Here is a 27,083-nt window from a genome sequence, read left to right as displayed (position 1 = left end):
TCAGTTTTAGGCCCAGTTCTTTAATTAGTATTACACTCAGGAAATAAAGGCGTAATATCAAAGCATTAAACATGGCATGTGACTTGTTGAATAGCCTAAGATACTAAACTAGTCCTAGCTTTAGCAATGGGTTTTCACCTGACTCAAGTATTTCTTTAGAGTCACTAAAATGCAAATATTTGTTGGTTTGTGCAGGATGAGACACTGTAATGGTTTTCAGTCTCATTAAAACTCAAAGTGCAGTCCTGAAGTCATGTCCTGAGCAGAACAAAGCCAGAAGCAGTGGGATAGAAAAGCTTCAATTAATGCTCCATGGTTCATAAAAAAAAAAAATGCTTCTAACATACGTTTCTTCTTTTTCTTCCCATCAGCTGCTCACACAAATTATGTACTGAAGTGAATTTTGATTCCCACTGCAGTTTAAGAAACAGATGGAGTGAAAAACCTGGAGCAGACAACTGACATCCAACTTAGGCAATGCGCTGCATTTCCAGCAAAGGTATATACCTGCTAAGCTACTTGCAGAAAGTATTCTGAATTCTATTTGATAGCAATGCGCTTTCTCCTTCTTAATACCATATTGTATAGGACATCCTGCATCACTTTTGATTATCTTCTCACATGTACTTCCACGTATCAGTTCAAAAACTGATCTACAATAACCAAAGACAGTATAAAAATTTGGAATAAGGCATTTGGATTTGCAATTAAGGATCAAGGAGCACGGAGAAGGAAGAGTCTTCATTCAGACAGTCCGTTCAAGTCTTCTTTCAAGTAAAGACTTAGAACAACAGTAAGACACTGAAACGCCTTTGTTTTGCAGAATGTTCCACAGCTGTGTGCTGATGAGATTTCAGTGCAAAGTATTTTTATTTTTTAATTTTCCATTTATTTTCAATACCTCTGCTGCTACAAGAGGCAGAGCAGTGTTAAATATTTTAGAATAAGGCACAGAAATATACAGTAGGAACACAACTAACAGACACAAACAGCTGTTTTGTTTGCTCCTTATTCAGATTAATGGTTTATTTTGATGCTGTCTTCCCTAAGGAAAAGTTGCATAGGAACGGGTTGCTGTTGGAAATAAACAGATGGCACACAAAGTTGACTGAATGATGCTATGTTTCCAGATGCTAACTTTCCTAAAAAATCCTTCAAGTATAAAGCATGGCAGCTAACTACTACATTTCATAAGAGCATTTCACTAGCTTCTGTTCAACATAAAAATTCAGTCAGTCTCTCATAGGAGGCACTGCAGGCTAGTTGAGCTTTTACAAACACATGGAGGAAGGTGTACCAATTATTGCTGTACATTTGTCATCCACTCTTCCATGGTGAGCCTTTTTCTGGAAGATTTTTTTTTAAGAGAGGTTAAATAAATATACTACAAAATTCATCAGAGCTAGCAAAGAACAAGTATGCTGGTAAGCAGAGTTCTGTTTTCTACCATGTACATGCTTGCAGCAAGGAAGCAAAGTTTCCACATGCAATATATATGTTGTCAATAAATATTTGTCACATTCTAGTAACGTTATGGAAGGCTGATAGTACATGTTAACTCCTTGGAAAGCAGGAGTGAAAATAACAGTTTCTGCAAATCTCTTATTGCAATGCCACTAGGAATCAGGACAATCAGAAAAGAAATGTACCAAAACTCCCTTTCCCATTCCATTTGAACTGATTGCCCACAATAGAAACAAACACTTCCTGTGACATTAAGTTGTCATCAGCTTCTGTGATTCCCAGTTTACTCAGCCTTTTCTTGTGCATCTGGCTCTTCTTCACAGAAGCAACACCAAGTTCATTTGCAATTTCATAATTGCCTTCAGTTTTTTCAGAGATCTCAACTTGCTCATAAAGCTCCAACTCATCAGTCACACATTCAGGTAGTTCTTGTCTGAAGTCCTCTACACATGCTCTCCCATCACCTGACAAGGTAGGCTGTGTATTCCCTAAGTCAGGAAACAATGAGAATGTCATCCTCAAAACAGCCAAATCAGTTAAAACTCCTGGAATTATGTTTTCTTCAGTCTTAACATTTGCATCCCCCATACTTTCTGGAAAACAATTTAATGGCAGCCATATATTTCAAATACAGCATATGATACTTAAAGAAAAGTTTTCTTCTTGTGATGTCTTCAGGCTTCCAAGTGATAATGATATTAGAGAAAGTTACAGTGGGTTTACACACTGTGCTTGAGACCATGACACTTCTTGATTAAGACATAAAAAGAGAAAAAGTTGTTAACATTTCATTTACTGCAGAAAACAATTTGTGTGCTGGGAGACTGGGCTAATCCATGTCTCAGATCTAGTGCACAAAGGAAGAAAACTGTGCAGAGAACTATGAACCAGAACAGCTATAAGAGAAGCCATAGTTGCTTTCTTGCTGATTACACCCTTCTTTCTGTATGACTCAGGTAGCCATCAGTTATACGGGCTCTGCTTGATAGGGAGCATAGATCAGATGTCTAAGGACTTTAAAAGTGTAAGCATCCACATGACATGGAGCAGAGACATTCACAGGATTTGTGTGAAGTTTATAATCCGTAACTATCAGAACAATGGAATTTGCTAAAGATGAAAATTTAAGCTGAATCAAACTACAGATCATAATAAAATTAAAGATTCAATTATGAATTAGGCAATCTAAAAACATAGGTATGCTATATTTAATGTTTTTACGATTTCCTCATAGGAAGTCAGAAAAATACCTTTCATTGCTGAAATATCCTTTACATCACAGGCAACTGTTGGTTTAACCAGGACCACACCATATCCTTCATTATTATGGATCATGTTATTGACCATGCTTATCTTGGGGATCTCATAATGTTCGTCTAAGAAGTTCTACAGCAAAGAAACAGATATCCAGCATGTTATGTCCAGCTAAAGAGATGCAAACCTTTCCACTTTTAGATAGTCAGTTCTCTGGATAGGCTAATAAAATGCTAGCCAATACAAGTGACAGTGCAAAAGGGATTTTCTTTGACAGATAAGGAATAAAACAAGTATATTGCTTTGGTGTACCAATCCAAGGCAAACAACAAGCACCATCATCATTAGATGTGACACACAAAACAGCAAGTTTATAAGCCAATCTGAACAGCAGTTATTTGCACGAATTCTAACAGCTGTAAGAATTGAATACTAATAAGAATACATATTTATTTTTTTAATTTTAAAAAAGTGCATTATGCTTTGAACTCACCTTTATAAGTATTCCCTCCTTGCAGTGGTGTATGCCATTGTCTAACAGGGTGCATGTACTCCCTGGATATATTTCCACACCAGCACCCTACAAAATAAAACAGATTGCAGTTCACAAAACATAAATAATTTGGGGCATATTTACAGTTTGGCTTGACAACTCCATCTTTGTGCTCATTCAGCAGTTGCACAACGTAAAATTGTGTTACCACTCCAGCTCCACAGCTTTGTGAACTAACTCGAGCAGTAATACAAACATTGAGGCCCCATGAATAATACTATTGCCACCAGCCCATAAAAATCTCTGCTAAAGAGTAACCACACAACTTTGCATTGCTTCATTGATCTTCAGTCATCCACCCCAACACTCAAAGCCCCATCATTCTCCAAAGTGCCCTACTCAGAGTTCAATTCTGTGTTTATCATTCTGTAAGAATCAATGGGTAAGGTGTCCAAAAAGGGCATTTAATTTGCCAAATACACGGTTTAATCAGAAAATTACTTATGTGCAAGAAAAAAAAAATCACGTTAAAGGTATTGCAGGACAAGAATAAGTCCAGCAAGGCAGCGATCATTATTTCATAGATGTCCCCTGTAACTACATCATTTTCATATCATCACATACAAATCAACATAAGATACTTCACTAGATACTATTGAAGGCCACAAGACTGCTGTGAACAATTTCTTAAACCTATTAACACAAAGCTGTCCAAGACACCTTTTAAAGGTACTCTTAAGAGTGACAGAAACCACCCCTTTACTGAAGTATTATTTCATATCAGAACCCTTTATTTTAATTTAGGAAATAGCCAGAGTTAAGAATTCATTTGTACCTTGGCACCATACAGATCTGAGTTTTTCATTAATAGCTCAGCTGATGTTCTCACTGTTATGCCCGTAGTTTCACACTGTAACACACAATTCTCCAGAGTAGTTTTCCCATGATGGATGCCTATACACAGACAACAAATATTGTTAAATGAATCAGTTATGCAAAGGCAAATCCCTCCTACAGGTACATGAACTTGTAGCGTTTTCTACAGCGTGAAAAAGTGATCGTTTTAATCATATTTTATGTTAATTTTATTGATTTGCCCATGTGTAGTTGGAACTCACCGTTTTTCCTAATATCAGCAGAAAAACTGCAAGGGAGCCCTAGTCAAAGATTTGTCTTAGAAGTGTTTTTGTTTTGTGGTTTTGTTTGTTTGAAAGTGACAGCAATGATTCTTTTCTCTATAAGCCTAAGAAACCTCTGAATTAATAATGTATTAAATACAAGTATATGGGTATTAATAAACATTTTAAAACATTTAAAAACAAATGTCCGTCAAGGCAAAAGTATTAAGTGGAACCTTCTGAAAAGACGGAAGGTCATGGCCAAACTCACTGGATACAACTTTGGATTATTTGAATGGCAGTTCGAATGTGTTTTTAGTAAATGAAGGTCTATACTTCTACAGTCTATGCCATTCCTCAATGGAGAGCTGGTTGGGTTCGGCTACAGGTGAATACTGCCATGGGAGTTCTTTTGTGGAAAGAGAAATTATTTTCTTTTCCAGACAGCCTGGCAGAGGCTTTGCAGTGGTCAGTCAGGCTGCCATAACAGCAGAAACATTAAGACAAATTATCTTATCCAAAAATAAGAATAAAACCTAAGAGCCACAACAACCTGAAAGTACAAACAACAGAAGTTATTTTGATGTCCACATTATAAATAAGTGGGAAAGAAACAAAAAGGAAGCCTTAACATTTATATCTGTAGGATTCTTTCCTACAATATTTTGTTAAAACCAGTAAATTGTAAGAGTGGATCCCAGATTTAATTCTAACAGAAAATTATAAAAGATTCATGAAAAGTTCAAGGTACTCTTATACTTACTTAAAATCCCTTCCACAGCATCATGTTGTATTAACTTCAAATTGGAGATCTTTACGTTGGCTCCTGTACAGTCAACAAAATTGTCTCCTTTCCCTTGCTTTTCTATCACAATATCATCTGGCAGGCCATAGCCTGAAAGCAGAGGTGAAAGACATAAGTTTGTTGAGTATCTGGTAATCAGATGCTCAGTACCTAAGCAGACATTCAGATTAGGTAGAGAGGGTTGGAACTTGAGATATCTTTGAGTATCTTGAATAGGATTTTTCCCCCAGTGGCTGAGGCACACCTTACATCTCCTCTATACCAAGACCCAGGTGCTCAAAAAATCCCACCACCAACAAAAAACAACCAAACTCAAAGTTCCCTTCCTTGAATGACACATAATATAATAAAATACAAAGTTATTTTAGCCAGTTAAACAAAAGGCTAATGCTGAGGGCAAAGTTCTTACTCCCCAAACTGCACCACAGTATGGGGGTGCAGTAACCACAGCCGCAATGGGCACCCGCAGTCCACTTCCAGTACAGCAGCTCACTGCAGCAGGCAGAGGCTCCAAAGAACACGGGGAGCGGGGAGAAGCAGTCACCATCACAAGGCAAGGAAACAAGTGCAAAGGACTCCACGTTGTTACTAAACTTCACTCAGCTTCTCTATTTAGATGAAGCCTGGGTCAATACTTGACGTTCCAGTGTTACATGGACTTCCAGATGAATTCAGATTAAAAAAGAAACTTTCAAAAGCATATGCCAGCATTGATTTACTAAAGCCATACACGCTTGTCAGCATTCAACCACTTACAGGGCAATTTATGAGCATGTAAAGCTTTTACTGCTTGTAACTGCCAAGAATCATGATAAGGAAAGCAATAATGCAACATCTATTAGAGCAGCATGAGTCCTATCATTTTCTGAACACACACAGAAGCTTAGATAAGAAGTGCCTGAACAGGATGTTAGCTTTTAACCACGTACATAAATAAATGCTCTAATGTGCAAGTAGAAAGGTTAAAAAAAAAAAAAGAAAGCCTTTGAACAAGAGTTGGTAGAAAATTTTAAAGACAGCAGATTTAACATAGTTAAGTGACTGATACTTAAGTACACTATACTACCCAGGAATCTTTCCAGCGCTGCTAGGGAGGAGGTGACACAGAGCAGTTTACTTCCAGTATGTAAAGAAAGAGCATCATGGGACCATAAATAGCAGATCCAGTTTAACTATACACCAGTTGAAAAAGTCTCAGGAATAATTGTTCTACAGAGTGCCTACAGGTTTTCTAACCAAGCTTTTAGTTTGCTTCACTTCTGAAGCAGCAGCTCTAGCAGTAAAGGAAACTGTTGACAAGGAATAGAGAAGGAATGATTCACCTGATATCAAATGGTGGTCAATACCCAGCCAGGTCAGGACTGTATGCCCTGCCTGTAAGTTAAGGGACTCCACAGGAGCTAAAGGCAATTGTCATCCAGTAACACTGATCATGGATTTTGGACAGGTTGATGCTACAGGTTCCTTTCCAGCTTAAACTATTAAACAGGGTGGAGCAAAGTTCTTAAGTACCTTTGCTACAATTTTTTGTCAAGCGCTAAAGTTATCCTGACTAGGGCTTCCTGCATCTGTTACTGTTTTAACTTTACTTAGTTCTTGTAAGCCTTTGTTTATCCCTGACTTACCAATCCTCATACTTTCAACCTTAGTACTGGCTTGCACAGTGACTGGAAAAGAAATAAAATCTCTACTAAGCAAAGCAACATTATTTCTTTGATGAGTCACCCTTTCATCCCAAAAAAGCCATCAAAACATCCAACTATTCAGATTAGTGCCAGCAGAATTTTTGTCGATGCTCTTACTTCAAATGTTTTCAGCTGCTATTGCTGCTATAAAAACTTCTAACAGAAGTCCATATAAGAAGATTAAACACCCTGACATATTCATTACCTGGAGAGTGGTTTGTACTAAAAATACAGTTATATGCCTTGCTCCTTAAAATAGAGTAGCTCATCCTTTAATAGGTGTGCTATTTCACCATTTGCATTCCTGTTTCCTCAAAACTACAGAAGAAGTTGTCAAATACCATCCCACACAATTTTAGAACAATGCCATTTTGCAGACAAATAAAACAATTTGAGCTCCTTTATCCTGCAGGTGCATTGTCCATCAGCATTCACCTCTATGCAAACCAAACATACACATGAGAAGGGCAAGAAAGAAAATGATACTCATAAAATAAGGACAAGAAAAATATAATCCAGAACTGCAAGAAATTAAACTCCCAGCCTTTCCCATTATGAAGCTTTGACAAGACAAAAAATGCAGCTGAAGAAGCATCTGAACAGCTGTACAAGCCCCAGTGATACACAGACTGTTACACTGCAACAGCATGCATACCTAAAGGAGAGACATTATGCTGAGGAAACAAGAATTGTGAGGAAGAGAAAGCAACATATCCTAGACAAGATAAAAGTATTTCAAACAAATATTTCGAGAGAAAATCAGGAACATACATGCTGCATCCACTTCTACAGCATAAATGTGCATGTTAAGCCAATAGCACTCTCTGCATGTGCTTCACATAACGCACAGATTCACATCAGTAGCCCCCCCACACATAGCTGACATGCAACAAATGTCATAAACTAAGTTTGAATAGCACTTGGCTCTTTCTCTGTATTCACCAGTTCTACCCTGACAGTGAGTCTGACTATACCTCTGAGGTAGATCAGGGCATGCAAACAAAAACAAGGACCTCTCTCAAGTACTTTAGAAACTGAAGCCTCTCAGAATGATTTTAGTGTTTATTAAACTAAAAATCAACACACTTGTGTTGCTGTTGGACCCCCTCTAGTACTTATATAACCAGGATCTATCCAGGCAAATAGTTAGGATGAAATAGCAAATTTGCCATTAATCAGCAAAAGTTTAAACTTACTTGCAGAAATAATCATGGGTAATGAAACAGCTTACTCCTTCCTGAAATAGACACAGCTCTACGAGCAGAAATAGGAACAGTTCAAAGAAAAAAAAACGCTCCAGCCAAACTCTGCAAAAATATAATAGACCTTTAAGCAGAGCTAAGTTAAAGACCCTTATTTACTTTATTTTAAGGACCATTATTCTAGCAAGTCTTCTACCTTCTAATTCAACAGAATCAGCAATGCAGAACACGCCATCTACAACATAATGACCAGGACAGATGATGACTGTGTCTCCTTCGTAACAAGCACTTACAGCTGCCAGTGGATCATTGTGAAACTGTAAGAGAAAAACAATATAATCAGCTCCTAAAAAAATGCTATAAAATGGATGCATTTATGCCCTAAAAGCTTGCTCTTCAATTAAATGTTGCTGCTTTTGCTTAAAAGAAGCCCTTTTTAATGGCACCAATAATATGCAATTTCTACTTTGAATTCAAGAATCATAGCACTCTCTGGACAAAAAAAGCCTCAAAGCATTCCTTTGTGTTATGTCCATCCCCCCATGAGAAAAATGGGGCACAGTGGCAGATTGAAGAACATACGCACCAGAAAGCAGACCTCGATATGGCCTGGATTCCAGGCCAACATTTGAATTCTGTTTCAAGTGACTTGTCATGAATTACTGAAGAAAGACATGACAGATGAAAAAGAAAATAAAATACTACAAGCAACTGAGCTATTAGATTTGAGCTTGGCCAAACACCACTGTAACTCCTGACTCCTGGAGCATGGCACTCCAAAACAGCATTTAGCTATTACAATGGCAAATACAGACTCCACATGGCACTTTTTCTTGAAAAAAAAAAAAAAAAATCAGTGCCTAAAGAGCACAGGCTAATGTCCTTCTCAAGTATTGGGCCATTCTGTGTTGAAGGGTAAAAAATAGCACAGAAAAATTGCACATTTATTGCTTTCCAGCAAATTCCATGGTAAGCATTATAAGAGAATTTTTCAGTTGCTAAGAAAAATCAGATTTATAGCTCAAGAGTTAATTCACGAGTTTTCCTTTGGGTCTATTTTGCCCACCTGCAATTCACAAACATGATCAGAATACAGCAAGCAATTTAATTTGGGCCCAAGGATTCATAAGAATCATAAAATATCTCAAGTTGTAATGGACCCACAAGGATCATCGAGTCAAACTCCTGGGTCTCCAAAGGACCACCCCAAAAAATAAAAATAAATCCAACCATGCTTCTAAGAGCGTGGTCCAACTACTATTCCAGACTGTTCTTAAACACTTAAGTGCTAAGTCCTATCTGAATTTAATTAAACTAAATATATTTGTTCTTAGTAAGTAAATAAATTTCCTACACAGAAGCAGAGCTACAGAACACTTCATTCTTGAAACCCGATCTCATTATTAATAACATCGAAAGAAACTGATATATCAAAATTTAAGTATTACACCTTAGCACATTTTATTACGGAATTACTACAGAAAATTTGTTCCCCCCCGCCACTGCTCCTATAAAGTACTCAACAGACAAATTAGGAGAAATTACTTGCAACTTTAAAACGTATTATTTATTGTTTAAATTAAAGTGCTGTTCTTAGACTGACAAAAAAAGCACCGTGCAAATGTAGTATCTTCTAAATGACAAATTAACTTGTTCTCCCATGTGGTTTCTTGAGGAGAAAAGAGTAATGGCAGATAGACCATTGCTGTTACTTTACCTGTATTTCTAATTCTTCACCACAAGATTCAGGGCAAAGTTTGTCCCTTATCAACGACTGCAGCAGACCTGCCATCATGGTGGAAGATACAACATGAGTGATCTTGGTTCCTGTTGGTCTCTGTCCTTTAGCTTGGAGACCACTGTATTTTTGGTAACCAAACACGTACCTAAAACATGAGCAAAGCCATCAGTTCGTTCTTCAGTAAATAACTTTCTACACACACTTTCCCACATGGGATCTCCTCCTTGCATTAAACCCACTAAGTACCTCAGGAGTGGATTCTCAATTAGTTTTAGCTTTTGTTTCAAGTGCTCTATTTTCTCATACAACTGAAGTCCCTCCACCATGGAGACGTTTTCTACTTCAGAGTCTGAATCGCTGCTTGATATGCTGTTCCTCACGTTTAAGAACTTCCTGTAGAGCTCTTCACCTTGGGACAAGTAATTCTGGTAATCAGCAACAAGCCCAGAAGGCACACGGTGTTCAAGGATGTCATAATGCCTGCAATTCAGAGCAAGGGGTCAGTGTATTTCCCTTTCCAATTTTGAAAGATCAAATACAAACCCACAGAGAACCTGAGAAGTTCTATACCAGTACTTAAGTCAAAGCTCTCTGCAGTCTGCATCAACACTATGCTTTTTTTTTAAAAGCAGCAAAACCAAAACCCTCAGACACACACAAGTATATTACTGTCTTCTCTAAGTAGTATATAATTTTTAAAGGTGGATAGGTAACAGTCATCAGAGGCTTACTCTGAAACAAAGGTTTAGAGTAAGTAAAGTTGTAAGCATACAACTGAATGACATACTAACTTCAGGATACTCATGCTAAGTTATGCGATTTTTAAAAAAGGAAATGAGCAGTAACTCATGAAAGACATAACAAACATACCGTGTCAAATGTCAGGGGGAAAAAAACACAGAAAAAAACACTTTTTAATTATCCTTCCCAGACATTTTGTTTTATGCTCTGGTTATTTAGCACCCTCAAAATTTTAACCAGCTTGTGCTCTTGTGCACTGCTCCAGTTTCATATAGCCAGATGGCATTAAAAAAAAATCGACCTTCAGTAAGCCTAATGCCAACTAATCCCACAAAGGAAAGAAATTAACACATCCCTCCTTCAGCATGACCAATTTACAAGTTTTTGTTTACATTCTGTTCCATTCTGGATCTTATTCTATGCCCAAAGGTATGAAAGCATTCCACGCTATCTTTAGTTAGGATTACATTTCATACAATTACAAGTTAAAGGAGGCAATAGCTGGATTTGGAGCGCCATCTGATGGGAGGTTAAGGATTACAGGGAAAAAAAAAGTGCAGGACTCGAGCAGCAATTTCAGTTGCACCCTCTTTCTGTTAAAAAAAATTTGAGCATCAGACAGTGATTGCTGCTAGAACAGACTTGTTTTGATTTACTAGTGAAGAGTTTTCTTTGAAATCTGTCTGTCACTATTCCCACATTGCCTTTCCCTGTGGTTCTACCTAATAATATCAAAGGTATCACACTTACAATCTCAGTCGAGGCTCAACACATCGCACAAAGTAATCCAAATCATCCTCCTCCTCCTCATCCCAGGTCCTCCAGATGTGTTGGTAGAAGAACCTTTTGAAGCAAAATAAGCGTCTAAACACAAAGGAGGCCAGATTTACTCAAGCAGAGACAAAAACACTGGAACTAGGAATGTTATCAATTTGAGAATCCAGCTCAAAACATCACCTCTCTCCCATTTCATGTCACCATCCTGTAAGCTATTTAGTAGTCATAAAAGTTATCTTTCTTGTCTGTTGTCACCTGCATAAAGAATTTTGCGTTTCGAGTTCAAAATTCATAACAGCCTGAGTCCCACTGACTTTCACCAAAATAGATGGAACAACTGAAAGCTGGATTTGAAAATAAGACCTGCATGCTCAAGATTCTAACGCTTTTTGGTTGGTTGTTTTTGGGTAGGCATCCTTCAGATTTCCTTTCTACCTGGAGTTTGTCACTTCCATAATACATGCTTATATCTCTACTACTGAGCAATGGTCGAGACAAGGAGTTTCTTCTCCTTCTCTCCTCCCACCCCCACCACTTCTGGAACATAGCCTATTTTCTAGACAAGAAAGTCTTTCCTCCTGTTTTATCTTTTTTATCCAGTCCTAGTGTTAATTTGTAGACTTTTCATGCAGCACATAGTACATTACTATGAGAGAGATGAAGAAGAGACAGAGATGATAAAGAAAGGCCAAGAAAGTAGAATAAGTAAGACGTAAACAGACACCTGATGAAGAAAGAGCAAATTTATGGGAAGAGACAAATTGCAGGAAAAGGAAGAATGAGGCAAAAGAGAAAAAGAGACATCAAAATGTTTCAGAATAGAAAGAAACACCACACTAGAGCCAACAAGGTGATACAGCCCGAGGAAGCCTGGGGTGGAGAAGAGAGGGAAAGCAATGCAGAGACTTCTTCCTCCTCCCACTCCTTTTGGCACAGAGAGTAAGTTGCTGAAAAGCAGACCTTGTGTTTATGCTATCGCCTTCAGCTGCATAAGACAAAATAAGACCTTATGCATTTTTGTACCTGACATGCTCCACGGCTAGTGCTGTCTGATCAAATTCTCCTGACTCATCATACACAACCCACAGCTCCCGCAGTGGGATCTGACGCTCCTTCAGCTCCAAGAGTTCCTGCATGCATTCCAACGTGAAGGTGCTAACCTGCGACTCACACAGGAAAGGCTCGCTGAGTCGAACAACTGCTTTGAGAGCCGAGTACTCCACATCAACAACCTGTTGGAATGAACAGCTCTTAGGATTTCTCTAGGCAGAGCAATAGCTGCAGCTGAGGAAGGTGAACATGACATGCCTCATGAACTGCCAGTTGACTCACATAAACGAACGCAGACTGCATAGTACAGCAAAGGCAATCTAGTCAGCTGAAGTGATAACCCAGAACTGAGCTTCTCAGGACCAAAAGATTTGGAGCCTCTTCCACATTTACAACTTTGCTCAAAACCCTCTTAACATCCATATAAGGCTAGTAAATTGCTTCCCTATTATATTTTTTTCAGACAGGGAAAAGCAGTGTTTTCAGACTTGAATCAATACTTTACAGTTCTCGTGAACTCCTTTGTAGCTCATTTTTCCAAGTACCCACAAGACACAGAGAAACCCCCGAGTTGGTCTGGGCCAGTGAAAGCCATTTTGTTACTAATCGTGCTGAAAAGCCAAGGGAATACAAAGTTTTTCCCCTCTGAAAACATACAATGGATGTCCAAGTTCAAAAAAAAAAGATGAATGATCAGAGCCTCCTTCCCCTTCCCCTGCTTCAGCAAGGACCCCTTGAAGATATTGCTTTCATTTAGGCATAGTCCTGCCACCAAAATATTGAGACACTAGAGAAGGTATCCCTGAAATTAGCCCATATGAGATGTTCTTGTCACAACCTTCACATAAGGCCAATTATGCAGGCTTTGTTTGTATTACCATGTTGAGGCTGAAAGTCATTTGCCCAGCTCTTCAGAAACTCATGTAAAGGTAAGTGATTGTGCAGTGTTTTAACACATGCAAAGCATGAAAAAAAATGCTGTACAGACTTTTTGGTTTAGCATTGATGAACCTATCCCAAAAGCAATAATCATGCGTTTTGTACCCTGCCAAGAATGCAAAGTCCAAAACACCACAGATGACAAACTGTATCAGCACGATGGAACCAGATCGAGCTTATTCTCAAGATATCAATGCCACTTTATTTTAGGTTGATGCCTCAAAGAAAATTAAATTCACCTACCTCACTGATTCTACTATAATTCAACAGCAGAAGTAACTTAAATAGCAGAACAAATAACAGCCAAATTCCAAGGTTAAACAACTCAACAATGCCAAAAACAGCAAGTATATCTAGTGCGTAGCTTTCTGGATTTGCAACACATGCTGCGGTCCTAAAGAACTCATTCTGAGGAGCAGTGCCTCACTGTCATGAGTGTCCCATGCGGGTTTGGAACCTGTGATCTGATACTCGTACTTTTAGGTGAAGGAAGCACACCAGCGCACAAGATAGTGCTTCAGAATAAGGCTCCTTTTGAAAGAAATTCCTATTGCTCTAGTTATTGCTGACAATTAGATATTGAACAGATATAATTTTCTACTAGCTCATAAACTTCATAGATAAATTATCTGCCTGTTAGAGAGGTAAGTGATGTTAATTGAAGACAAATGGCTGAACAACTGCATTCCATTTACCTCAACGACAACCTCAAACACATCAGCACGCCAGACTGCCTGCCATCCAGACGGTTCAAGGACCTTCTCCAGGTACTCAGCTATGAATTCTTTCACCTCAGAAGCCTTGCAGTCAGCTAAAAAGAAAATTAAAGCAGTACAGTTATGCAGGAAAAAGAAGGAAAAGTCCTCCAATTCATTGATAAATGAAATTCACAGTTAATATATTCCTCTAACTCATCTAAACTCAGACTTCATCCTGTTTTGCTCATAACTGTCAGTATTTTTGCTGCTTATCTCAGTAGCGAGAGAGAGAGAGTCATCTGTTTTGTGCTTCTCCAGAAGAAGCAGTACTTAACCTCCCAGGTACTGAGGGTTTCAGTACCAGTACTATTAAACAGTTAACTTCTGCCTTATCTTAAACAGCCTTACTAAAGAAAGAAGTTCTAGTAATGCCAATTAAAAAAAGGCACAGAATCCAGCATTAGCATTTTCTCCTTTCGTTCACTCAGATTTTATTTACTTATGTTAAAACCATTACCTCCTGCTCTACCAGTTACAGAAGCTGAAGTTACAATACAATAATCCAACAGCAACAACAATACACTGCATCTTTTCTAACCCCTGTTAATAAGAGTATCTCACAGTATAATATGGAATTGACTCCACTTAAACTGGATGACTTAAGAAACCTGACTACATGTTCCTTTTCCAGTAAGAAATTTCTTACCCAAAATGTAATCCTGGTAAGCTTTAAATCGCTCATAAAACAAAAGATGATCGGTATGAAAAATGTCTGGAAGAAGTACATTCCCATCTGGTACAGTCCGTCCTAAAGCAGTCCCTGGTTTGTCACGACTCCCATAGTCACTACTGATATCCTCATCTTCCTGAAGCAGATCTGGACAGAGGAGTTGGAACAAAGCACATCCCACAAGTTATCAATTGAATGCAATCATCACTCACTCCTCTATTCCCAGAGAATTCCTGTTCAGCCCAAGATCCATCACAGACCTTTCTACAACACATCTTACAACACATAACAAAAAACCCTCCTACACCGAAAATGAAAAGGTGACTTTAATCACATATAATTTCAGAAAGATTTCAATCAACTCCTGTAAAACCATAACTATATTACGCACACACTGTAAATAAAATATTTTTACCCTTACACATCCCTGATCAAATCCAGCAGCTATGATAACAATACCTGGCACAAACGCCAACGGGAGTCCCAGAGTACAAGGCACCTTCCAGAACAATTTAACGTAGCTTGCTCATGGTTTGCAAGCCTATAACCACACAACACCAACCTGGCACCGAACAAGGGTACTCAAGAGCCAACGTGACGGCATGGTGCCATTAAGTTCATTCCCAAAGCAAGCGCCAGCGGCGCCCCAGCCACAGCTGCTCCTGCCCGGGCCCTCACCTGGCTTCGCCTCCTCGGCGCGCTCCCGCGGGTCGGCGGCGCGCCCGGCCTGCAGCGCGCCCTGCCCCTGCCCCTGCCCCTGCCCCTGCCCCTGCCCCTGCCCCTGCCCCTGCCCCTGCCCCTGCCCCTGCCCCTGCCCCTGGCCCCTGCGGCCCGGTGCCGTCCATGGCGCCCGCCCGCCCCGCTTTCAAACTGCCGCCGCCGCTCCGCGACGTCACTGCCAGCGGCCGCCCTGACTGGCTGGCGGCGCGGCTGGCGGCTCGGGGCTGGGCGGGCGGCGGCCGGGCCGTTGAGGCCGTGAGGGACGTGAGGCGGGGCTCGCAGTGGCGCGGCCCCCTCAGCGGCCTCCCTGCGGCCCGGGGAAGCTCCGGGCGCGGGGAGGGGGCTCGGCCTCAACCGCCCGCCGCAGGCGAACCTGTCAGTGAGCCTGCGCCTAGAGGTCGAGGCACGGGCGTGCTGCTCGGGCGGGCAGTGCCTTCTGTCAGGCCGGGCGTGCTTGTGCAGGTGTTTCAAGCACACGGGTCTCCCTGAGGAAAGAACCAGCCACGTGCAGCCACAGAAATATTAAAAAACAGTAATTCACCACACAAATGCTTCACGAAACTCCAAGACGACACGCCTTGCTGTTAGCTCTGACCTGTTGCAACACAGAATGTGCCCGCTCAAAAAGCAAATCATGCATTTTTTTCCCCTCAGTTTTCTCACTGCCTCAATCTATTGTCCTGTTTGTGTCTCACCCATTTTAGCATTAGCATCACGTTTCTGCCTTGCATCTCTTCAAGGCCCAGCTCTCCAACCTACTTTGTATTTTGAGCTCTGAATTTCTTAGATTCTTCCATTTCCATGTATTTGTCTCACCTTTCCTCAGACGGCCTCAGCTCCCCTGCTGCCCCCGCCCTGCCCGCTCCTGTGCCCAGGAGCTTGCTGCAGGGCCTAGTGCTCAGGAGCCAAGCGGCGAGGCATTGGGCACCAGAGGCCTGGCACCTTCTGAGAGACGCATGGGTTCTGAAACAAGCCAGTGAAACAGAGATACTCTGAGATACTTGGCCAGATAAAGTTGAATGCAGTATATCTGAAGCACGCTGATAATTACAGTCTTATCAAGAAATAAAATTGCTGGATTACCCGCAAAACAGAGCATATGTCTTGGAGTAAAAGACACAGCTGTAAAAGACAGCTTTTACTCCAAGACATATGTCTTGGAGCAAAAGACACAGCTAGGCATAGGTCAGTGCAAAATCTAGACAGATAAATCCTCATAAATCCTGCTTTTAAAAGACACAGGGATACAGCGGGATTTCTGCTCAGAGATTAATCTTGCCTTCAAAGAAAAGTTAAATGCATACATGTTTCTACCAATAAAACATGCTTCTTTTGCAAAGGAAAATAAGCTAATTCTCACATCACTGGCAGACTTGCCAACAAAATCTTACAGCCTGGAGGATAAGTTACAAGGACATTTCTCCAAGTAGGCCATATTAGTGAATACATAAGATTTAGGTTGCAGCTTTCTTTTTTTAGTATAAGCTTGAACTTACAAGTGCTTTGATTAAAAAAAAAAAAAAAAAAATTTTAATTGTCCATAGGAACAAATTTACCCTCAAACAGGGGCAAATGAGGCTAACCAGTAGCCTCATTCCTCATGTTCAGTAGTAATAAGTAATAAGGCAAGTTTTAGAGAGCTGCTCCTGGAAATACCATCATTTCAGATTGATAACCCAGAAAAAGTATTTTTGACCAATATTAATACCACAGGTTGTTGGTGTTATCAACACCTTTAACAAGTGTAACATTACAGGGTAGATGTTTTACAGCGAGAGGCGTTCATTTTTTTCTCCAAGCAATGACTATTTTAAAATGTTTTTTTGAAACCACAATTGCTTCAAAACTTAAATGGCCACGAGGGGGCTACCTTGGATTTCTAACCACATGGTTAAACAGCTGCCAGGCTGGAGTTTCTTCGTGCTATCTCTCAAAATATTCATTGCTTTTGCAGCAGCAGCACGTGCCTGTAACAGTTTACACATTCACAGCAAACCGAGAGCGCTATTTATCCCTACATTATACAAGTCAGGGTTGCCACAGATCTGCCGAAATCAACCTTTGCCTATCGTAACCCCAGCAGAAAAAAGCATGTCTTAGTCCCCATGACTTGTCTGCAGTATGCAGAATTTAACTACTATACTGGGTATGCACGTTTAGCTAATAGTCATATAGTTTTGATCTGTCCATTACAAAATTACACTAAAATACCTAACTTTCTCCCAAAAGCTTATGTCTTTATGAGATCAGCCTTCAAAGCAGAATATGTTTGTAAGTGAAGGGTTTATAAATTGATAGGTTTTAAGTAATTAATAATTGGAAGTTTGTCCCTACAAAACCTTCAATACCATTGAACATGGTATTATATTTGAAACAGGATCCCCTGTATCTAAGGAGATAAGTGACACAGTTAATTACATCAGTTCTTTGCTACAAATACACAGCATTGGGATTCTGCAGCAGGCAACACACGTTCATTATATTCACACAAGAATGACTGTGATATGAAGAAAACTTCACTGAATGACTAAGGGTTTTGAATCCAACCTCTGCAATACATACCAGCAAAACTGTATTCAGGCTGTACATAGTCAGGAGGAATTGAGTAATAGTAGAAAAGATAGGGAAAAAAAGGGTAAGAAATGGTCTAAACCAAAGGACAAATAACAGAGGAACAACAATAAGAAGAAATTTCACAATAGGAATGGAAGGGAAGAGGATGTTTAGAAAGAAAAGTAATGGAAAAGGGATATTCCACCAAGATGATGAAGCTCATCTTCCAGCGCTTAGGCATAACCTGCTTTGGTGGGATGTTCCTTGTCCTGTACTGTTTTCAACACCTTAGCTTAGTGATATGGTTTAGTGGAGGACTTGTTAGTGTTAGGTCAGAGGTTGGACTAGGTAGGTGATCTTGGAGGTCTCTTCCAAACTCGATGATTCTGTGATTCTGTGATTCCACATCTGGGTGAAACGCTAGCATACCACTGCAAACAAGGCAGTCCCTTTCTCCAAATTTGTTCGCTTTTCAGCATGGCTGCAGCAGAACACATTCCACTGTGTGAGATGCTTCCACAGTGTTGAGTTAATTATCCCTGACCCTTGCAACAGAGCTGTTATATTTCAAAGAAACACAGTCCTAGCAGGGATTGTTCCTCCTCTGCTACTGCATGCAACTAAGTCATGGACTGATCAAGCTCTATTGTGTTCAAAAAACTCCAGTGCAGTAGTTTTTTCCCCCCCTCATATGTGAAATAGAAACTCAGTCCTCTTATTGTTCAAAGCCTTCCATTTGCCAGCCTGAATGTGCACACGCAATGCAAACCATCAGTTATTTTCTCAAGCTTAAACAGTCCTTTTTCGTTCTACAGTGTTTATCTACCCAATTTATTCTTAGGCAGGAATTAGCTCTCTCTCTTTTTTTTTTTTTCTTTTTCTTTTTCTTTTGCACAGCAGGCTCTCCATTCCCCTAATCTCACTAGTTGCTCTTCTCTGTACTTTTCTCCAGGCTTAATTTTTTTTGTGAGTTGTGATGACTGGTCTATGTGAGGTGCAAAGGACTGGCAAATATTTACCTGGAACACAGTAACACATCTGTATTGGAAAGGAGGAAAAGGGAGTGGTTTGCCCTCACAGTCTATACTCAGCTCTCGCACTTCTGAATGAAACTGCATTGCAATTGCTCCTGTCAATAAAATCTGTGCACTTCAATCACCTAGGCTGGTGGTAATCCACAGTCCCAGCTAAGAGGAGCAGAAAGGCAGAAGGGCTGCTAAAGCTGACATGTACAAGTCAGCCTGGGAGCCCATGTGGAGCAGGACTGGCATACAGTGGAAATAAATTTCCCCGGCCATTCATTTTGTATGTGGGGTTGTAAAGGAAAAACATCTGTCCACAGAAATATATATAGGATACAAACTTACTTGGATGGTTTGGACCAGAACTTCATTATGTGCCACTGATTTCACTGGGGCAGTGTCTGTTCATGCCAACTGGAACCTCAATTCTAAAGTTAAAAACCTACAGAAAAATAGTAGAGCATTCTACCCAGTGCTCCTCTCCAAAGAAATAATATCTTTATTCTAATTCAGTGCTAGAAGATAACCCCCTTGGTATTACTTCTCCTTTGTGGATATATGTATATCTCAGTTGGGAACACAGGCTCTTTCTGCTTTAAGATGTCTTACAGTAATAGTAATATCTTCTTTACCACGTCTCATTACAAGGCAACCTTAAAATACAAAAAGTATCAAAAGATCAAATTATATTATTGTATGTATTGAAAAAAATGTTAGTTGATGTAAGACTTAGCAATATGAAGATGTCTATCAAATATGTGTGGAATAAGCAGTTGAGACAAGCCAAGAAAGATTCACATAGTGATGGGAAAGAAACAATACAAAGGCATGAAAGGAAAAACAAAAAAAGAGAGAGAGAGAGAGAGAGAGAGAGAGAGAGAGACTGGTATTTAAGACAGTAAAAAAATTCTGCATAGTTTTTCTGGTCTTGACACAAATTTCCTTTGTTACCATGGCAATCACTTTAGTCTCTCTAGGCCTCCATTTACGAACCAGTAAATGTAGATAATATTTTTAACTGCATATGTTTTATTAATTCATTTGTAAACCACTTTTTACCTCTGAGGATGAATGATGTCATAGAACTGTAGACTGCTGTTAATTAGTTGGGAGACTAGCTATAACTAATGTTCTTTGTCAGGTATTTCATCACTGTAATCCTAAATAAATTGAATGTAACTAGAAAAGCAATTAAACTTTTGCAAACCTGTATAGCTTCATTCCTTCAAAAAGTCAAATCCTTTTTTTCTTTTAAGAACTATTTTGGATCTTCACATTTGAGTTCTCTCTTCATCCAAACTTCTACATATATCAAAGATGGAGCCACATCACTGTGATCAGTATATCTGAATTCCAGAAGTCAGAAAAATTAGAGGTGGAAATCACCTGCTTGCATTGCTGCTTGTCTTTATTAACAGAGGATGCTTTCTGAACTGTTTTCTCTCATATGTTTTAAGCAGTTTTCAGAATGTCCTCTACATAGGCTTCTTCGTGAACGTGCTGCATAGACACTTCTTTTCTTGCAAACTTCTACAGAGTTTCAAGAGTTATACTACTTTGTCTGCTGAGTATTGACTTTCTCTTAACCACAAACATGCCTGGTATCACTAACTCCTTAATTTTCAGAAATGCAAGCTTCAACTGACTGACCTTGCAAACTGAGCCTTTGCTTTTCTTAGCAGGAAGTTGGTAAAACAGATTGCAGCCTTTCTGCTCATTAAACAGGATACTGCAGTTTTGTTTCCATTCACCTCCTCATACGTTTTCAAGTTCCACTATACAGTAGGCAAGGCATTTCAGCAGGAGTAGAATCAGGTCCAGCTGAGGACTGATGTAATGTAGGTGGGTTTTTCATTTGGAATTGCCATTATTTCACATTTATTGAGACATATCTCCCTCTCAGCCAGACTTTCATCTCAAGGGATATTCAATCTAGGTAATGACTTTGAGGAGGAAGCTACATAATGATGGAAAATTCAAGTCTATGCAGATTACTTGACTAAGATTCATCTACAACAAAAGTGCTATTGGCCATGCTCCCTTAATGTTGGATAGGCCGCTTCCCCAGACATGCAGCTCTCTGGAAGAAGACATGAAAAGAGCTAAAAAGTCCCTTTTCCAGGTGTTTCAAAGTTGCCCTCAAGAACCTAGCAGAACAGACTGAACATTACAAGGTGTCCCTCAACTGACTGCAAAGATACAACAGGAACACAACTCATAATAAAATGGTTTCTTTCTTCAGAGACAAACAATAGGCAGGCAAATTTTCCAACAGATGTTAAAATATCGATGGGAATAAATAGCAACTTTGGGCAAAAATGGAATTTGTAAACAGGCTTCAGCTTTATGACTAATGTGAAGTTTATTTAGCATTTAACATCATATAACTCAGTGAATGCTGTATTTTGCCCTATTACCATCAGAATTTTCATCGGCACTAGTAAGAATAGGCATCATTGCCATCACTGGCCCCTTACCCTTTCTGCCTCTCTGGAGCTGCTGACCACATCTTTGAACGAATAGCAAAGATGTGGGGATTAAAGATAAGGATGAAATCATAATTACTGCAGATGCAGAACACAACAAATCGTTACGCATAATTATGTCAGGAAGAAGGCATGCTTGAAAAGAAAGAAAATTGCTTTCAGTGTTGATTTCATGTGATCACTGCACCTCTTCATTCACTGTAAACAAAACAAAATTAAATTTACTAAAGATGCAAAAGAATGCAGCTGTTGGTGATGGGGTATTTTGTTTTGATCAATCCTTCCTTTCGTTTCAGTTAGAATTTTGAACATGGCTGTTTAAAAATGATTCTTTTATAATTTTGTGATAGTTCAAGTGCTTTAGGATTTGGGTTTCTTTTTTTCTCAAAGAACAGCTGTGTCGTTATCTTAACGACTAATGTGTTGTAATGATGGCTCTCGGGTCTTAAAAATTAGCTTCTAAAGTGTGTCGGAAAAGAGATCAATTAGCATGAAGTGATTTCTGACAAACACTTGTCAGTGGGCTTATGATTATGTCTTAACAGATGGTAGTTTGAAAGGTTGGAAATATCTGAAGTATGCTACTTCAGCTGATAGCCAGAACAGTAATAGGCAGCCAGTTCATTCTGGACATTATAAGCCAGTCACATTGGACTTTTCTAGTTGTTTTTCTGGTTTTGATTTGGTTTTCTGTAGTCTGCAATCTGCTTAGTAATTTGTGCATAATTATAACAATTCTACTACATACCGCATAAATGTGTGTGTTTATGTATAATAACAATGCAACGTATAACTGCATATATGCTCAAATAATAAAGTCAACACTTTCTCTAATGGAATTCTTAAAATATTTTGAAATTTTAAAAGTATATTTAAGACCTGTCAGGAAAAATCATTACAGACAAAATACCAGTTTTCTGCTCAATACAGCAGATACTGGAGTATATTTTGTGGTGGGTTTCTGAAAAAACAGAATATGTGGCTCAGTAATTCCTGACAACTGCAAACTATTAATCTAGATAAAATATGCAAGAATCTTACTTCCTGTAGGTAGGATGGCATACATATTTGGAGACATTTGGGTTCGTGGGTGTACACGTTTCCAGATTCCACCCTCCAAAATTTTACTAATAAATGCCCTGGTTGAAAGTCATTGTTTTATGTGCTTATCATAGTTTGTTCAGGGGGCTTGCTTTGGGGGGGGGGGGGGTTGTTTTGTTTTGGCATTGGTTTTAAATAGATATAATATAATATGGGTCTTTTGGGAGACCAAAACCAACTATGAATTAGATCAAATTCAATTAACAGAACACCGGGGGGGGGGGGGGGGGGGGGGGGGCGGAGCTTTTTTCAAAATATCAAAACCTATTCTGTTTATTTACTGAAATGTTTTAATTCAAACATGACAATGAAAAATACATTTCAACCTGTACATACTATCTTTAAATTATATCCAAATTAATAAACAAAGTAATGGTTAGGCAGTCTAAAATTAAAATGTATATATTTTTTCTTTTGAATGAACTCTTTAGATACAAACATTTTTTTTGCCTCTGGTGTTTCTGTACTTATCTTGAAATTTTACCCTTCAAAAACAGGTCCTTACTTATTCAAAAAAAGAAAAATGCTACATTTAAATGCATTTAAAACTACTACATTTCTTTCCTTTGTACACACTGCCACTCTGTAACAGCATCTATAACGTAGAACAGAATTGTACTGAAATGGAAAATATACCTTGCCCAGTTTAAAAAGAAAACAAGTTCTTGATGATGTTTGTATGCTCGTTTGTAGATGTCTTTTTAAGATATATCTTTTTTGTTTGTAGCAAAGCAAAACACTGCATGCTGATGAGAATGTGTTGCTATGTCTGTACAATCAGGCTTCTTCACAAAATAACTAAAGATTGTCCTTAAAATAAGACAACTGATAAAGAATTGTACCCCTTGGTAGCTTTCCTCCTAGCTAGCCAGCACAGGAAAAATGCAGAGAAAAAAAATCCATCACTGCAAGCTGTCATGTATAAGTAAAAATCCCCAATACGAAAAACAATGCTAACTATTCCAAATGTCTTCAAAACTATTTTGATAGTCTTAACTATTTCAAGGCCAGTAATTTTGGAAGTTCCCTTCAAATGTAGCATTACGCAGGTAACACTATACTGGACAGTAGGATTTCCCCAGGCTCAATCCAGCTCACAGCTTTACCTACCATGTACAGATACAGATACTTTGCAACAACTCTTATGTGATTTATACAACTGCCCCAAAACCATGGCAGATCAATCCTTACCACACCCTCATGGGGCCAAGAAAATCTTCTTTTAAAGATGGAGAACCAAAGCATAGAGGACCTAATTTCTCAGATCCATGGCCTTGACCAGCAACAGTTACTCAGGTAACCCCTGAGCAGCACTACAAGAAAACCAGATATTTTAGAAGAGAGCATTAAAGGCTTACTCTTCAAGTTCTGCATAGTTTATGGGACCATTTGCAACTAAAAAGATGACTGAGGAAGTTTCTAATCTGCTGAATTCTTCAAATTGGAGGGATGCGTGAATTGAGTACATTGGATTATACCCAAGGAGAATGGACAGCAAAATGGCAGATTAAATATCCCAGCGACAAATGGGATGTAATGATGATGGAGAGAAAATTGAGACATTCAGATCCCACAGTGCTTTTTCAATGAAATGCAGCCACTCAGCAAACCAGCCTCAAAGAGCTGCACGTCACACAAACATAGTGTGTGTTCAAGGAACAGAACAGAAGACAACAGGCAAGTTAGCATGTTCTTACACACATGGAGGAGAGGACACTGAAATATTTGTGGCTTGCTCACCAAATTTTTAAAAAATTAAAGGGAAGACAGAAAGAAGAGATTCTTGTAGTGAAACGTGTCTAAGGAGAATGAAAGTCCAGAAAGATTTTGTAGCAAAGGAGACTGAAATTGAGGCTGTTAATTCAAGCATTAAATAGATCTTTTACATTAAAACGAATGGCTTTTCACATGCATACCAGTACACGCTAGCCTGTGAGGAGCTGGTCCTGTCTTCTGAGAGAAGAGAAGTGACTGTGATGGAAAATACACTACAAAAGAATTTACAGCCATCTCCTGAGCTACAGAATATCATGTTACTGTTCTGGTAGGAAGAGTTATCATTCAGATTGTATTTAAGTTTGGCTTGTGTATTTCTTTTTCTAATGCTATTTGTGGGAATAAAAATGTTGTTTTTGCAGAGTTACATTGTTTAAAGGTAAGGAATGGGGTATTGAGATATGCTTGCAGTGATAAGAAAACTTAGCAGGCGACCTTGTAAAATGCAGACAACCAGACTCCTTAGAACAATTAAGTGAAAATCACGGTGTTAAGTCAAGTCAAATAAGTAAAGAAACATTACCACTTCAAACAGTAAAAAAGTATAAAGAAATTTGAAATTTAACAGACCGGCAACTGAAGGCCATGCATTGTCTATGAAGCGTTAGATAGATTGTGAACCTGGATTACCCACTCAGTGGGGAAACAGGGGAGGGTCCCGGCATCAAAAAGTATATAAACTGTGTTTTGGAACCAGTAGGTGCGCTCCTGCTTGTGGGACGCCCGCCATTGCAATTGCGAATAAATTATTACTTCACTGAGATCCTCACCTGAGCCTAAGTTATTGGCTGCGGAGTGTTTCTCACATATTGCAGTTCCTTTTAGAAACAGAGACTAATCACTAAGAACTTGTTCTCCCTCTGCATTAGGTTAAAACATAATTGCTACCTTTCAGCATCAGCTATTTCTGCACAGTCATGCACAAAATACTGCATTTGGGGTTCCTTCACTGAGAAGATGGATACGGGGGGGTACCCAGGGTCACAGCAATCTAATTCTCCAGCTGCTGTCTGGTGGTCTCCATACACCAGGTAGTATGTCCCAGCTGTGCTGCAGTGCCTGCGTCATGCCACAGCATCCTACTAGTACAAAAGGAACATTAATAAAGAATGGCAGCACAGCAGGGTTGACGGAGGGGCAGCAGTGAAGCAGTCAGTTTGGTTCAAATGCTTGTCATGCCACAAAGTCATATGCTCTAAGACAATGTGACTCGTGCTTTGTATCAAATGTACAGCTCAGAGTGCCTATTTGTACAACTTTCTGTCTGTGGGAACTCAGCCTGGAGGCTGTTCGTGGAGTGAATCAGGCCCACTAATTAACTAATCCTTGGAGTTTTCAAAGACACGCATGTTGAATATTTCTGTGAAGTGACAGAGTTTGCTGCAGAATCAGCATGAGGGCTCACCCAGAGCTCCACAGCTCTTACCTGGAATATGAAGGGTCAGAAGAATGCTCTCAGTGTTTTCTGATCTTTCAGAAGTTGAAGAGCAAAGCATGAGTGAGTGTTTTTTCCCCTATTCAGTCCAACTTTTAAGGCCAAATCAATTTTCTCATCTCTGATTAAGGAACCCAATGGCCAGTGATAGGACAAGAGGCAATGGACACAAACTGAAATACAGGAAATGCCATTTAAACTTAAGAAAGCAACTTTCTACTCTGAGAGTGGTCAAACACTGCAGCAGGTTGCCCAGATTGGTTCTGGAGTTTCCATCCTTTGAGATATTCAAAACCCACCCAGAAACAGCTCTGAATAACTTGTCCTAGCTCACTCTGCTTTAAATAGGGGGGGATTGGACTAGATGCTTGCTTGATGTCTGTTCAGCTTAAAATATTCTATGTGACTCTGTGTATCCCAGCCCAGTAACTAAACTAATGTTTGCTGCTCTTGCAGATGTCCTCTGTGAAGACACCAGCATCTAAATAGCAATATCTGTAGGTGCTGAGGCTAGTGTGTCCCAGCCCTACTGTAGTTCCATGCCATAACATTCTGTACACTTTTTGCCATCTGGCAAATTCCCCGTCTGGCAGCGAACTTACATTGAAGGATTTGAAAGTGCATGAAGCAATGTCACACACATGTATTGAAGCAGGGAAATGTGCATGCCATTATGTGGTATAAAAAAAAAATCTTCTCTTGCTGATACAAGGCAACTCCATTTATACTAACACCAATATAATAAAATTTTAAAAAAAAGACCTGATATTGTTAAAGTGCTATGAAAATTACCAATATTAATAATTATTATTGGATAGCTAAGACTCTTAATTATTATGCTTTAGCTTTTTTCTTTGACTATCTCTTTTTAGTCTCCCCTCCTCTGATTTCAGTGTTCTTTGAATAGAATAGATGTCATGCTATTTAAAATAAAGGACAACTCAAAAGCAAAGATTGCTCCTTAGATTAAAAACCTCAGCCTCATATACGGTAGGACAGTGGTCCCATCTGTTGCCTGAAACAAAGTATTGGGGAAGCAAACAATAGAGCAGAAATTAAAGCTGCATTAAAATACAAGCAGTAGAGGGTGGCCTAATTCCCCTGGCTCCCAAGCAGTATTACTGTGGTGTACTCAGCACCTGTTCAAAGAGCTAGCATCCCTGGGAAGCGTGGATGTGCTCAGCAGGGGTGGGAAGCGGCTGGCAGCATGGTGTTCTCAGTGGACATAAACTTCTTTGTGTTCATGATGAATAAAGGCTGACTGGCTAACAGCATGCCCAGCTTACATCTCAT

At 39.4% G+C, this 27,083-nt stretch overlaps 1 protein-coding gene across 1 annotated transcript in view; it reads right to left on the bottom strand.

Annotated features, from left to right (window-relative positions):
• Nucleotides 1–27,083, bottom strand: part of SHCBP1 (SHC binding and spindle associated 1) — a 45,133-nt gene continuing 18,050 nt past the window's right edge. The window contains exons 3-15 of the mRNA XM_067004603.1: nt 15,376–15,559; nt 14,674–14,844; nt 13,965–14,080; nt 12,304–12,512; nt 11,254–11,346; nt 10,009–10,242; nt 9,739–9,907; nt 8,218–8,338; nt 5,093–5,224; nt 4,047–4,165; nt 3,212–3,298; nt 2,715–2,850; nt 1–1,952 (exon numbers count right to left, since the gene is read on the bottom strand). Of these exons, the coding sequence (XP_066860704.1) occupies nt 1,633–1,952; nt 2,715–2,850; nt 3,212–3,298; nt 4,047–4,165; nt 5,093–5,224; nt 8,218–8,338; nt 9,739–9,907; nt 10,009–10,242; nt 11,254–11,346; nt 12,304–12,512; nt 13,965–14,080; nt 14,674–14,844; nt 15,376–15,559 (2,091 nt within the window). The 3' untranslated portion in view covers nt 1–1,632. The remainder of the gene's footprint in view (nt 1,953–2,714; nt 2,851–3,211; nt 3,299–4,046; nt 4,166–5,092; nt 5,225–8,217; nt 8,339–9,738; nt 9,908–10,008; nt 10,243–11,253; nt 11,347–12,303; nt 12,513–13,964; nt 14,081–14,673; nt 14,845–15,375; nt 15,560–27,083) is intronic.

The sequence above is a fragment of the Anser cygnoides genome, chromosome 12, assembly GCF_040182565.1.
Source record: "Anser cygnoides isolate HZ-2024a breed goose chromosome 12, Taihu_goose_T2T_genome, whole genome shotgun sequence".
NCBI classification, from domain to species: Eukaryota; Metazoa; Chordata; class Aves; order Anseriformes; family Anatidae; genus Anser; species Anser cygnoides.
The sequence above is the reverse complement of the archived record's forward strand: the minus strand, read 5'-3'. Positions and strand labels throughout refer to the sequence as shown.